This window comes from Pelodiscus sinensis, chromosome 21, assembly GCF_049634645.1.
Source record: "Pelodiscus sinensis isolate JC-2024 chromosome 21, ASM4963464v1, whole genome shotgun sequence".
NCBI classification, from domain to species: domain Eukaryota; kingdom Metazoa; phylum Chordata; order Testudines; family Trionychidae; genus Pelodiscus; species Pelodiscus sinensis.
The window spans coordinates 1,929,923-1,943,555 of NC_134731.1; the positions used below are offsets into that span (position 1 = coordinate 1,929,923).

At 70.5% G+C, this 13,633-nt stretch overlaps 1 protein-coding gene across 4 annotated transcripts; it reads left to right on the forward strand.

The window, feature by feature from the left end:
• The first annotated feature begins 3,963 nt into the window (after positions 1–3,963).
• On the forward strand, positions 3,964–13,379 carry PIPOX (pipecolic acid and sarcosine oxidase). 4 transcript variants are annotated; one of them, XM_075904533.1, is made up of 8 exons: positions 4,009–4,239; positions 6,792–6,940; positions 8,544–8,757; positions 9,480–9,764; positions 11,199–11,351; positions 11,603–11,755; positions 12,034–12,109; positions 12,587–13,379. In XM_075904533.1, the coding sequence occupies exons 1-8, from the start codon at positions 4,114–4,116 to the stop codon at positions 12,715–12,717; spliced, it is 1,287 nt and encodes a 428-aa protein (XP_075760648.1). In that variant the 5' UTR covers positions 4,009–4,113; the 3' UTR covers positions 12,718–13,379. The 4 variants fall into 4 exon arrangements, with proteins under 4 accessions (XP_075760651.1, XP_075760650.1, XP_075760648.1 ...); XM_075904534.1 differs by having other exon boundaries at positions 4,019–4,239; positions 9,582–9,764; XM_075904535.1 differs by lacking the exon at positions 11,199–11,351 and having other exon boundaries at positions 3,992–4,239.
• Positions 13,380–13,633: the final 254 nt, after the last annotated feature.

The window sequence follows — 13,633 nt, forward strand, 5'->3', positions numbered from 1 at the left end:
CCAGCCTGGGCGGGCTCGGGGGAGCGGGGCTGAACTTGTTTGTTGCCTTGTTTGAGCAGGGCCCCTGGCCACGCAGCCGCAGCCACGGGGGGGTCCTCAGATGCATCCCCCCCCTTCCAGAAGCCACCCTCATGCTCTCGTTTCCTGCGGGCTTCTCCGCCGTCCCTGCCTTCCCACACGTCCCGATGCTATCAGCCCCCATAAATCACGGCCAGGAGAAAACTTCAGCTGCTGCGGAGGATGCAGGAAGCTCGACCCTTGAATTTTCCGCGCTGACGCTTACAAATGCAGCGTAGAGTATCGGAGCCATCTAATAAATCAAATTGTTTCGGCGTGCGAGCCCGGGCGGGCTGCCGGGACTCATACTAATTCCCTTCTCACCGGCGCCCTTCCCCCACGCTGTCCTGGGCCAGCGCGCGCCAGCGACCGGCTGGTTCCTTCATGCCCACCCCCCCACGCCTCGGGCACAGGCCACCCACAGTGCACACCGAGCGCGCCCCGGGCCAGGCAGGGAGGCCGTGCCCAAGGCAGACCCAGCTGGGTCGGTATTACCTGGGAGTGTCGCTGGGGGCAGGTTCCCCCTGGCCGCCCCTCGAGGAGGCCCCGCACAGCCAAAGGGGCCAACGAAGCGGTGCCAAAGGTGGCTCACAGCCAGGCCCTGCCCGGGGCCAAAGGGCGACGGCTGGAGCACCAGGGCGAGGCGATGGAGCCGGGCTGGCTGCTCCGTGCCGGGGGACGCAGTCCCAGCCGGACAGCGGCAGGGGGATGTGCTGAGGCCGGTGCAGGGAGCCAGGCGTTGCCCCCCACCCGTGGGTTCTGTGGGCAGCGAGCGCCGGGAGCCAGGCAGAGCCCCCCACCCGTGGGTTCTGTGGGCAGCGAGCGCCGGGAGCCAGGCGGTGCCCCCCACCCGTGGGTTCTGTGGGCAGCGAGCGCCGGGAGCCAGGCAGAGCCCCCCACCCGTGGGCTCTGCGGGCAGCGAGCGCCGGGAGCCAGGCAGAGCCCCCCACCCGTGGGTTCTGCGGGCAGCGAGCGCCGGGAGCCAGGCGGTGCCCCCCACCCGTGGGTTCTGTGGGCAGCGAGCGCCGGGAGCCAGGCGGTGCCCCCCACCCGTGGGCTCTGCGGGCAGCGAGCGCCGGGAGCCAGGCGGTGCCCCCCACCCGTGGGTTCTGTGGGCAGCGAGCGCCGGGAGCCAGGCAGAGCCCCCCACCCGTGGGCTCTGCGGGCAGCGAGCGCCGGGAGCCAGGCGGTGCCCCCCACCCGTGGGCTCTGTGGGCAGCGAGCGCCGGGAGCCAGGCAGAGCCCCCCACCCGTGGGCTCTGCGGGCAGCGAGCGCCGGGAGCCAGGCGGTGCCCCCCACCCGTGGGCTCTGTGGGCAGCGAGCGCCGGGAGCCAGGCGGTGCCCCCCACCCGTGGGTTCTGTGGGCAGCGAGCGCCGGGAGCCAGGCAGAGCCCCCCACCCGTGGGCTCTGCGGGCAGCGAGCGCCGGGAGCCAGGCAGAGCCCCCCACCCGTGGGTTCTGTGGGCAGCGAGCGCCGGGAGCCAGGCGGTGCCCCCCACCCGTGGGTTCTGTGGGCAGCGAGCGCCGGGAGCCAGGCAGAGCCCCCCACCCGTGGGCTCTGCGGGCAGCGAGCGCCGGGAGCCAGGCAGAGCCCCCCACCCGTGGGTTCTGTGGGCAGCGAGCGCCGGGAGCCAGGCAGAACCCCCCACCCGTGGGTTCTGTGGGCAGCGAGCGCCGGGAGCCAGGCAGAGCCCCCCACCCGTGGGTTCTGTGGGCAGCGAGCGCCGGGAGCCAGGCAGAGCCCCCCACCCGTGGGTTCTGCGGGCAGCGAGCGCCGGGCTGGTTCCCAGTGACGAACGAGGCGTGGCGGAGCATATTGGTTTGGGGAAATCCACCTCCCCGTGGCGCAGCGACATCTGTCCAGAAGACTAATTGCAGCAGCGCCAGCGCCGCGCACCACTCTGGCGGGCCCTGCCTCTGTGGCGGGGCTGCCTGCCTGCCCCCGGCTCCCACCACAGGCCGGGCAGCGGCTCACCTCCCCGGCCCCAATCAACGCGGCCCTGGCTCCACACGCCCTGGCTCAGCCGGAGCAGAGAGCAAGGGCAGGAGCCAAGCCCCTGCCCGCACCCCGGCTTGTCTCTTGCGCGTCAGGCCCGGCACAAGGCGGAGCTGAACCTCTCTGTGCTGGGCCCAACTGCCCCCCAAATGGCCGCCAGCAGCCCCCTTCCGCCCCGTCCCTGGGAGCCAGGCGCTCGGGCCGCCGCTCAGGAGACACGCCAGCGCCAGCCGCGGATTAGCAGAGCGCGTATCAGCTAGATGTGCTGTTGCTACTGGTAGGGCACGTTCCCTCACGCCTCAGTGCACATTACAATTATTCCGCACAGTGCCGGAGGCACGCACAAGCCAAGCTGCAAGGGGGAGAAAAGGAAACATCCCCTACACGGGTTCCCCTGCGCTGTGCATGATTTTGCGCAAAAGCATCCGTGCCAATCTAGACGCTCTTTTGCAGAAATACTTAACAGAAAAACTTTTCCGTTAAAAGTATTTCTGCAAACTCCTGCCAGTCTAGACGCAGCCTTCATGTTTTCTACCCAGAAACTGCCCAGCTCCCGGCCCTGCCCCCAGCCCGGTGTCCGCCTCCGCCTCCCTCCCTTTGTCTCTCCCCCTGGGAAGGGACTTGTTAACTGCTCAGGCTGGGCCGAGGTGTCTGGGCCAGTCCGCGTGTGGGGGAGTCCGCGGGAATCGCACAGCCCAGCGCAGGGGACCCAGGTTACAGGGCAGACAGCCCCCCCCCCCACTACGCCGCAGGATCCTGCCTGGGGCCGTATGTTGAGTAGCCCTGTAGTAGGGGATGTTTCCTTTTCTCCCCCTTTGTATTTCCTCACCTTGCTAATGGGGACGTGTCTTTCCCCAACAGGTCATTGATCTCAGCTCATTAGCATACGTGTCAATTCGTTACCAGGGGCCTTTCGTGGTTCTCGCTCACGTTCATTGTTTCTGTCCGACCCGGTTATTCAGTCTGGTCTCACCGGGTTTTCCAAGTAACGATGTTCCTGCGACACGCGAGGGCATTCCTGGGTGCGCCTGCACCATGCAAAGTCATAAAATCATAGAATCATAGGACTGGAAGGGACCTCGAGAGGTCATCGAGTCCAGCCCCCCGCCCTCAAGGCAGGACCAAGCTCCGTCTACACCATCCCTGACAGATGTCTATCTAACCTGTTCTTAAATATCTCCAGAGAGGGAGATTCCACCACCTCCCTTGGCAATTTATTCCAATATTTGACCACCCTGACAGGTAGGAATTTTGTCCTAATGTCCCTCGCTCGCGAAAGGTCCCGGGCAGATGTGAGCTAACTGCGTTCTGGGTGACGCGTCCCAGGCAAAGCTAACGACTTTGCCTTGCTCGGCGTACAGGACGCGGCCTGTCGGTCTCTCGTGTCGCAGCCACACAGCCAGGAGAACCCTCCATAACTTAAACAGACCCCAAACCTGACGGAAAGGGAGGATGCACGTAGCTGGAGATGCAGGGTGAGGGCAGGGTAGCCTAGTGGCTCCAGGCAGCACGGCCCGGCTGAGACACGCTGGTCTCCTTACGTCCGGAGAGCAGCGGCTCAAAGCACAGAAGCGCCGATTTCACAGTGGATTTCGTGGGGCGTTTCGTGGCCAGGAACTCGGTAGGACCCTCGTTATGTGACGGGAGAAAACCCTTCCCGCTTCGCTTCCCCCACCCCCGCCCGGCTGGGGGCAGGGCAGGGCGCAGGCTGGGCCAGCACAGAGCCGGGGAAGGAGGCAGCCTCCCCCCTCCCCTCCCCTCATGCTGGGGACAACGAGGCAACCCCGCCTGCGAGCCGGAGAGAGGTGTCAGAGCCGCCCCAGCAAAGCGGAGCCGGCGCTGCACCCGTCACATCGCCCAGCCGACGTGGGCCACTGGCCATAGGACGCCTGTTCAGGCTGGGGGGTGGGAAGGGGCCGGTCCCAGGCTGGGGGCAGAGGGTGCAGATGGGGCCCAGGGGCGGCTCTGGCTGCTGAGCCGTGGCCGGCTCGGCTCCCTGCAGGCCTGACAATCGACAGGCGCCTGGACTTTGCTCCCGGCAGCAGCAGAGGGGCTGGGGATGGCTGCCGGGCGCGAGCCCCACGGCTCCTTGTACGACACCATCGTGGTGGGGGCCGGGATCCAGGGCTCCTTTGCCGCCTACCACCTGGCCAAGCGGGGCCAAGAGACCCTCCTTCTCGAGCAGGTACCTAGCCGGTGGGGGGAGGGAGGGGACCCAGCACGCAGGCCCCAGCCGGCCCTGTATGGAGCAGCCCCGGGAAGGAGCCAGAGCCGGGACCGGCAGACCCCCGGCACGCCAGGGAGGGCCAGTGCCCGGACCAGCTCGCCCAGCCCCGCTCTGAGGAGGCCCCCTGCAGCTGTGACACGGGGGGCCCTCTCCCAGGCCCAGTTAGAGGCTAGCAGCCAGGACCCCCCCATGCCTGGGCAGACGGGGCACCGTCCTCCCCCACACAGCACAGGGCTGGCAGACAGGGTCCTCCCAATGCGCCCCCCCCCCCCCCCCCAGCTCTGATCCTCACAGCTGTGGAGGGCGCCTGAAAACTTGGGACACCGCTGGGTCCTAATGCCCACCCCGTGCCTGGGGCGCCGCTTCTGCAGGACACGCAGGCCAGGCCCGGGGCAACGGAGCCTTTTCACAGGCTGCTGCGGCGTCCATGCATCCCATCCTTGAGGGGCAGGTGCCGGGTCGTCAGTAATCCCTACCAGGCTGACCCGCAGCCCAGGGCAGTACAGCCTAATGGCTAGAGTCAATGGGCATAGCCCTCGGTTCAGGGCAGTACAGCCTAATGGCTAGAGTCAATGGGGCTTGGGACCACAGCTCTGCTACTCACTCAGCGGGAATCCCACCACAACCCGCCACGCTCACTCGGGTGGGAGACCCCTCCCGCACCCTCGCCGGACGGTGACACAAGGATGTTCCACATTGTCTCCGGGACCCCAGCAACAGCCTCCCCGCAAGGCATCGCTGGCACCAGCAGTGCTAGGCAGGCTCCCTGACCTCTGGAGCACCTGCCAGGGATCCTCCCCCTCCGGCATCCAGCCAAGACTGAGCTGAGCTGCTCCCTTTTATCCTGCCCAGGCAGTTGGAGCATGCCCAGTCTGGGCTGAGGGGCGGGACTTCCTTTGCCTGCAGGGTTTTAACCCCTCCTGTCCCAGTGCGGGGATGCACCCCCCAGGCATGTGCCAACCCCAGCGCAGAACGGGCAGGGTCTGAATTTACCGGGCGAGGCGACGGGCCCTTCGTTTAAAACTTGCAGGAAACCAGTTCACTCGGGTGTTGCTGATGCCGATCGACCCACGTCTCTAAAAACTCCTCCCCCTTGTCGGGGGGCGGGCCCCCTAAACCCCAAGTGCGGCCCTGCCCGGGCACTTCGCACACCTGCCTGGGCAGGCCTCGCCCCCAGCTGAGCGAAACACGCCTGCCCTCCCCGTGGCGACTGCCCCTCCAGCGCTGTCCCGGAGCCCCGGGGCACAGGGCGGAGATGGAACCAGAGTCCCAGGGGGGCAGGGAGGGTCATGGCCGGGCGCCTGGCTGGCCGTGGGGCTGGTGCAGGGCTGGGTGCTTCCGGCGGAGAAGTGGGCACAGCTCGGTCTTCCCACAGCAGGCCCGGCCACTTGCCACGCAGCAACACGCCCCCCCAAGTGTTCTGGCGCCACCCTCTGTGCCAGCTGCGCCAACACGCCTGCCCGCTGGGCACAGGGCTGCCACGCCCCGAGCTCCCCCGCCCCCAGGGGCACCGCGGAGCAGAGTCCCATGTGCCAGGGGCTTTCAGAGATGAGGAAGCAGCCACTGGGATTTGCCATCCGTGGGAGCACAGGCTGGCGCCGTGCCACGCTGCCACGCGGGGGCACTGCCCACCTGTGCGGGGCTTGCAATGGAGAGCAGGGCCTGGCATGGCAAGAGGAGCCCTCCAGCCGGCACCTGGGGTCCAGCGGGGCTCAGCCCTGCCCAGAGGTGCCAGGCGACACTGCCGAGCGGGCAGCACCCAGGAAGCTCTCGCCAACCGGCTGCAGGGGCACATGGCCCAGCTGTGTCCCGGGGGCACCCCCAGCCAGGGCAGAGAGCAGCCGGAAGCCGGCAATGGAGGGGGCAGCCGGTGTGACGTAGTGGGGGTACCTGGCTGGTTTCTATGCTGCTGGCTCTGGGGTAACCCCACTGGCTGCTGTTGGTACCACAAAACAGGATGAGTCACTATGCAAAGGGTCTCTCAACCTGTCTGACCAGACACCCCCCATGGAGAGGAACAAAGGAAGGGGGATGCTGCCCTGGCTGGGGGGCAGGGCTGGAGGAGAGGGAGTTAGTGTCTGTCTGGGAGCATGGAGGAAGCAGCCTCAGCACCAGGCTGGGGGGTTTAGAAGCCGAGACCCCTGCCCATATCAAGGGGGGCTGAGGCATCCTAGGCCTGCCCTGTGACCTGATGACATCTGTGCTGTGCTGTATGCTGGGAAGCAATAAACCACCCTCTGCTCTCCTGGCTGGGGGAGTCTGTTCGTGCCATTTCGGGGTGCGGGAGACGGGGGACCCCCAACGCGCCGTCACAGCCAGCCATCAGTGTGGGGGCCCCTGGCACCGTGCCGGGCAGCTGCGGCCCCAGCCTCGCCCGGGCAGGGAATGGCTCCGGGAGGCTGGCTGCCCTCGCAGGTCTGAGGCCGGGCACCCGGCCAGGCAGGGCCTGGTACCAGGCAGCAGCAGGCCCGGGGTCCCTGGCTAACCCGCCCCTCCCCCTTTGCCGGCAGTTCCCCCTGCCGCACTCCCGGGGCAGCTCCCACGGGCAGAGCCGGATCATCCGCCGCGCCTACCCGCAGGAGCACTATGCCCTGATGATGGCCGAGAGCTACCAGCTGTGGGAGCGGCTGGAGGCCGAGGCGGGCACCCGGCTGTACAGGTGAGACGCCGTGGGGGGCGGGGGCGCTGGGGGCTCGGCTCCCTGGCAAGCGGGGTCTGCTGGGGAAATGCAGCCCTGGCTCTCTGGGCGCGGGAGACACTCGGCCGTTCTGGGCACCGCTGGGCTCCAGCCAACAGCAGCTGGGCCAGTTGGCAGCCCCGGGCCCCACCCACCCTGCACAGAGCCCCCTGGGACGGGGGCCACAGCAGCCCCCCGCCAGACCCCACTCCCAGCTGGCAGCCCCGGGCCCCACCCACCCTGCACAGAGCCCCCTGGGACGGGGGCCACAGCAGCCCCCCGCCAGACCCCACTCCCAGCTGGCAGCCCCGGGCCCCACCCACCCTGCACAGAGCCCCCTGGGACGGGGGCCACAGCAGCCCCCCGCCAGACCCCACTCCCAGCTGGCAGCCCCGGGCCCCACCCACCCTGCACAGAGCCCCCTGGGACGGGGGCCACAGCAGCCCCCCGCCAGACCCCACTCCCAGCTGGCAGCCCCGGGCCCCACCCACCCTGCACAGAGCCCCCTGGGACGGGGGCCACAGCAGCCCCCCGCCAGACCCCACTCCCAGCTGGCAGCCCCGGGCCCCACCCACCCTGCACAGAGCCCCCTGGGACGGGGGCCACAGCAGCCCCCCGCCAGACCCCACTCCCAGCTGGCAGCCCCGGGCCCCACCCACCCTGTACAGAGCCCCCTGGGACGAGGGTCACAGCAGCCCCCCGCCAGACCCCACTCCCAGCTGGCAGCCCCGGGCCCCACCCACCCTGCACAGAGCCCCCTGGGACAGGGGCCACAGCAGCCCCCACCCCCGGCCTGCGATCCCGAGACTTGTTCTCCCGGCTCCGAGCAGGCTGGGAACTCTCCCTGGGGCCAGCCCCCCGTCCAGCCCCGCCCGGCTCTGCTCAGCGCTCTCGGGGTGGCCCCGGGCGCAGGCTGCCTGGCGGCGGGAGCCTGACTCGCAGGCATTCGTCTGAGGCGCTGAAGGCCGAGCCATTATGGAAATCAGCCCCGAAACGGTTCCCCGTCTCGCCAGGCTCCGCGCTAATGGAGCCATCGATCTCCTCGGCCGGAGCCCAGCACCACGGCCCCTTCGGCCGGCCCACGCCCAGCGCCTCCGCCTCTCCCCTGGGGCGGGCTGTGCCCGGGGCTCTCCCCCCGCTGAGGGAGCCAGCCCCCCAGGAGCGCAGTGTAGGGGGCGATTCCCCCCACACCTGGGGGCAGGAGTGTGTGCCGCCAGTGGCCGGGCAGGGTGGGGTCACTCCCGTGGCATTTAGAGCCGGGAGGGGTCCTGGCTGGGCTCCCTCGTGGCCACTGGATAACCGGCCGCAGCCCCAACCCACCGACCCCCGCTCTGCCCAGGGCCCTCGGCTCTGGTGGCCTGGGGGTCTGCACATAAGCCCCGGGACACGGAACCACGGGCCACGTGGCCCTCCAGGCCGTGTGGGTACAACCCGGCCCAGGTGTCGGGACTGCAGGTGCCCCCCCAGCCCCGCACCAGCCTGCTGGCCCCCCGCTCCGCTGCACGGCCCACGCAGGGCCCCTGTGGCCGAGGCTGCCTGCCGGAGCCCGGGGCTTAACACTTTGCTCCCCGGCCCGTCTCTGCAGGCAGACGGGGATGCTTGTCCTGGGGGCGGACACCGACCCCGAGTTCCAGCGCTACTGCCAGAGCCTGGAGCGGCATGGCGTGCCCGGCGAGCGGCTCACCCCGGAGGCGCTGTGCGGGCGCTTTCCCGGCATCCGGCCGCACGGCGGGGAGGCAGCGGTGTCCGACGGCACGGCGGGGATCCTCCACGCGGACAGGGCGCTCCGCGCTGTGCAGGTACCGGCTGGGCCGGGGGCCGAGGGCTTGCCCGGGGAGATGGGGCGCTCACAGCATCACCCCAGGCCCTGCTCACTTCTACCCTGGGGCAGCTCCGTCCAGGCCGCAGGCACCAGGCTGGCACCCTCCCCTAGCTCGGCGCGGCGGCGCCCTGCCCCGGACACGGGCCGGACTCAGCTGTGGTCTCTGCGCCCATGGTGGGCGGGCGCCAGGTGTGCCCCGGATGTGCCGGGGGGCTGCCTGCGTGGCCCCCTCGCTGCACCCCTGGGTTACCGCACAGCAGCCCCAAGCCATCGAAACGTGGCCCACGGGGGGCAGTGGGTGCGACCGGGCCCCGGAGCCAGGGTTCCAGGTTCCACTGCCCCGGCCTGCTGGCCCTGTGCCAGTGACCACCTGTGACGGGCATCGGGGAGCCCCCGGCCCTGCACCCCGTCCGCAGCCAGCTGGGACGGTCAGGCCGTATTGCTTCTCCGAGACACAGCGCAGCGCAGGCTCGAGGGGGACGTAGGAGCCAGGGCGGAGCCTAGTCCTCTTGGGGGCCCCTGAACCCCTTCTCCTGGGCTCAGTCTGCTTCCTTCAGCCAAGACCAAAGCAGCCCCCAGCAACTGGTCCCTGAGCCCCCCCGCGGCTCCGCCTGCTCTACGGGGAACCTTTCGTCCCCTGGCCCCCGGGGTGAGGCTCCGACACTTCCCCAGTGAGTCCTGCCTGGCCCCCCCATGCAGAGACAGCTGCAGGCGGGGAACTTCCTGTTGCACCCTCTCCCCGTGGGGCCCTACGTGGCCGGGCTCATGCCTGTCCCCGCCCCAGCCGAGCTGTCTCCCCAGGACGCGTTCCGGCGGTGCGGGGGAGCCCTGCGCGACGGGCACAAGGTGACTGACATCAAGCCTGGGGTCGTGGTTACCGTGACAACCAGCGGAGGGGTGTACCGAGCCAAAAGTCTGGTGATTACAGCTGGCCCCTGGACCAACCAGCTCCTGGCCCCACTGGGACTGCAGCTGCCTCTCCAGGTTAGGGCTGGTGCCAACTGTGCCAGGGTGATATGGGGCAGAGACCCGGCGCCCTGCTGCTCTGCACAGCGCGCCGCCACCACACACCCGCCTGGCCTAGGGCATGCCTGGCTGTGCATGTGCCTGGCTCCGTGTCCCTGCGCACGCCTGGCTGTGCATGTGCCTGGCTCCGTGTCCCTGCGCACGCCTGGCTGTGCACGTGCCTGGCTCCGTGTCCCCGCGCACGCCTGGCTGTGCACGTGCGGGCTCCGTGTCCCCGCGCACGCCTGGCTGTGCACGTGCGGGCTCCGTGTCCCCGCGCACGCCTGGCTGTGCACGTGCGGGCTCCGTGTCCCCGCGCACGCCTGGCTGTGCACGTGCGGGCTCCGTGTCCCCGCGCACGCCTGGCTGTGCACGTGCGGGCTCCGTGTCCCCGCGCACGCCTGGCTGTGCACGTGCCTGGCTCCGTGTCCCTGCGCACGCCTGGCTGTGCACGTGCCTGGCTCCGTGTCCCCGCGCACGCCTGGCTGTGCACGTGCGGGCTCCGTGTCCCCGCGCACGCCTGGCTGTGCACGTGCGGGCTCCGTGTCCCCGCGCACGCCTGGCTGTGCACGTGCGGGCTCCGTGTCCCCGCGCACGCCTGGCTGTGCACGTGCGGGCTCCGTGTCCCCGCGCACGCCTGGCTGTGCACGTGCCTGGCTCCGTGTCCCCGCGCACGCCTGGCTGTGCATGTGCCTGGCTCCGTGTCCCTGCGCACGCCTGGCTGTGCACGTGCCTGGCTCCGTGTCCCTGCGCACGCCTGGCTGTGCACGTGCCTGGCTCCGTGTCCCCGCGCACGCCTGGCTGTGCACGTGCGGGCTCCGTGTCCCCGCGCACGCCTGGCTGTGCACGTGCGGGCTCCGTGTCCCCGCGCACGCCTGGCTGTGCACGTGCGGGCTCCGTGTCCCCGCGCACGCCTGGCTGTGCACGTGCGGGCTCCGTGTCCCCGCGCACGCCTGGCTGTGCACGTGCGGGCTCCGTGTCCCCGCGCACGCCTGGCTGTGCACGTGCGGGCTCCGTGTCCCCGCGCACGCCTGGCTGTGCACGTGCGGGCTCCGTGTCCCCGCTCACGACTGGCTGTGCACGTGCGGGCTCCGTGTCCCCGCTCACGCCTGGCTGTGCACGTGCGGGCTCCGTGTCCCCGCGCACGCCTGGCTGTGCACGTGCGGGCTCCGTGTCCCCGCTCACGCCTGGCTGTGCACAAATCAGAGGGATCCATGCCTGTGCGGACAGGGCTCAGTGCAGTGGGCGAGGGCACCCGGCCTGGAGAGGGGAGGACCTGGCCTCCCACATGCCAGTCAGCTTGGCGTGGGGCAGGGTCCTGCTGCCCAGGAGCTGGCTGGCCCAGAGCCGCTTAGCGCTCGCCCAGGTGCTGCCCAGCAGGGAGGGGCTGGCTGACCAGTGTGCTGCCCCCAGACGCTGCGCATCAACATCTGCTACTGGCCGGAGAAGGTCCCCGGGGCGTACGGTCTCTCCGCGCACTTCCCCTGCTTCCTGGCCCTGCGCACCAGCCAGGCCCAGCACCACATCTTCGGGCTGCCCTCCAGCGAGTACCCCGGCCTGGTGAAGGTGAGATGGGCCCAGCTCACACGTGCACACCTCTCGCACGCGGGCTCACCACCCATGCACTTTCTCACACGCGTGTGCACACACCCGTGGCGGGGGGTGTTCCTGGCCTGACGCAGCCCCACCCCTGCTGCCCAGGGGATGCCAGGCTCCAGGGGAGGGCCCTGGCCCAGCTTGGGGGCAGGGCGGTGGGGGAGCCGGGGGCTGTGCCAGGAAGGAGCAGGGCTGGTCTGACCCCCCCTCCCTTCCCCCAGATCTGTTACCACTGGGGCAGCCCGGCAGACCCCGAGGAGCGCGACCGGGCGCCCGAGGCCTCGGCAGACGTCCAGATCCTCCGGGACTTCGTCAGCAAGTACCTGCCAGGCCTGGTGCCTGAGCCGGCCGTGGTGGAGCACTGCATGTACACGGTGCGGGGCCCGCGGGCGAGGGACGGCGGGGCAGGGCGGGGCGGGCGGCCCCACAGCTCCCCTCCCCTCCCCTCCCAGGGCTGCCCACAGGGCACCTCCCGCCTGGGGCTAGGCCCAGAACCCAGGACCACTGGCCTGTGCGGAGACAGCGGCTCCCAGCGCACGCCTGGGCCGGCCAGGCAACGACCCCCAAGTCACCAGGGTGCCCCCAGCAGGAGCCAGAATCCCCCTGCCCCGCCTGCGGGACGCGCTGACACACCCACCCGGGCTCCCCACAGAACACCCCCGATGAAGATTTCATTCTGGATCGGCACCCCACCTTCAGCAACATCGTCATCGGGGCGGGGTTCTCAGGTGAGCGGGGTGGGGCAGGATGCGGGGGGGGGGACTCAGGTGAGCGGGGGTGGGGCAGGATGAGGGGGGGTCTTAGGTGAGCGGGGTGGGACAGGATGCGGGGGGGGTCTCAGGTGAGCGGGGGTGGGGCAGGATGCGGGGGGATCTCAGGTGAGTGGGGGTGGGGCAGGATGCAGGGGGGGGTCTCAGGTGAGCGGGGGTGGGGCAGGATGCGGGGGGGTCTCAGGTGAGCGGGGGTGGGGCAGGATGCAGGGGGGATCTCGGGTGAGCGGGGGTGGGGCAGGATGCGGGGGGGTCTCAGGTGAGCGGGGGTGGGGCAGGATGCGGGGGGGTCTCGGGTGAGCGGGGGTGGGGCAGACTTTGCCCCAGACACACCCCCCAGCTGCAGGGTTCCCAGGCGGCAGGACCGAGCCGGGGGGGTCGCGGGGGGGGTTCCCATTCCCAGCCGACGGCGACTCTGCGCTTCTGCCCACGCAGGCCACGGGTTCAAGCTGGCGCCGGTGGTCGGGCGGCTGCTGAGCCAGCTGAGCGCGGGGGAGGAGCCGTCCTACACCATGGAGCCCTTCCGCCTCCGCCGCTTCTCAGCCCTGCCCCCCGCCGCCCTGTAGCTGCCCCCCCGGCTGTACAGGCTGCCCGTCTCCTGCCCCCGCCCCCGCCCGGCAGGCTGGCTAGAGCCTGGGGCCTGGCTCGGAGCCTCGGCCACCTCTCCGCCCGGGCAGCCCCCCAGGAACGGCTGGCACCCCGCCCGCCCCCCCGGGGCGCAGCCACTGAGCACGCCCCCACGCTGGGCTCACCCGGAGACGGAGCCACGGGGCCACGAGACACGGTGCCCATCCTGGCCCACGTCGCGCCGAGGCTCAGCCAGCAGCAGGGCCTGGCCGAAGGGCCCCTCAGCCTGGAGCTAGCGGAGCCCCCGGGGGCCCGGGCCGGGAACCGCTGAGCGTTGCTGCAGCCCCTGCTAGTCCCGTCCCCTCGGCACCACGTCCCGCCGGGGCTGGGGCCCCTGGCTCATACCCCTTGGGCCCTGCGCCCCTGCCCGCCGGGTAGGCCCCGTGCACTCCTTGCAGGGGGGCGTGAGCCGCCCTGGGCCCCCCCGGCCGTGCCCGGCGCGCGGTGCCGCCTCCTCCGCCGGTGCAATTTGGCTGGGCCCCCTCCCTCGCGCGCGCGGCGCAGCCTAATTAAGGCGCCTTGTCAGGCTCATGAAGATGGAGCTGCTGGCGCAGGAGCGGCGCCCGCGCCGAGGAGGCAAGTTAAATGTTTTAATGTTAAATGTGCCATTTTATTATCATTAGATCGCTCCCACTTAATGAAAGCGCATTAGTGCTCTGCCGGCGTTCTGCCCGGGCCCTCGCTCTCCCCGCGCTCACGGTAGCAACGGCCACGAGCCGGGCCCCACGGCCCCGCCCCACGGGCCCCACGGCCCTGTCCCACGGGCCCCACGACCCCGCCCCACGGGCCCCACGGGACCCACGGCCCCGCCCCACGGGCCCCATGGGACCCACGGCCCCGCCCCACGGGCCCCAC

Excerpts from the sequence above, each read along its gene's own strand:
- PIPOX (XM_075904533.1), top strand. The coding sequence starts at position 4,114 with ATGGCTGCCGGGCGCGAGCCCCACGGCTCCTTGTACGACACCATCGTG. Across the intron at positions 6,941-8,543 it reads GCGGGCACCCGGCTGTACAG|GCAGACGGGGATGCTTGTCC; the intron begins GTGAGACGCCGT and ends CCGTCTCTGCAG. Across the intron at positions 11,352-11,602 it reads AGTACCCCGGCCTGGTGAAG|ATCTGTTACCACTGGGGCAG; the intron begins GTGAGATGGGCC and ends CCCTTCCCCCAG.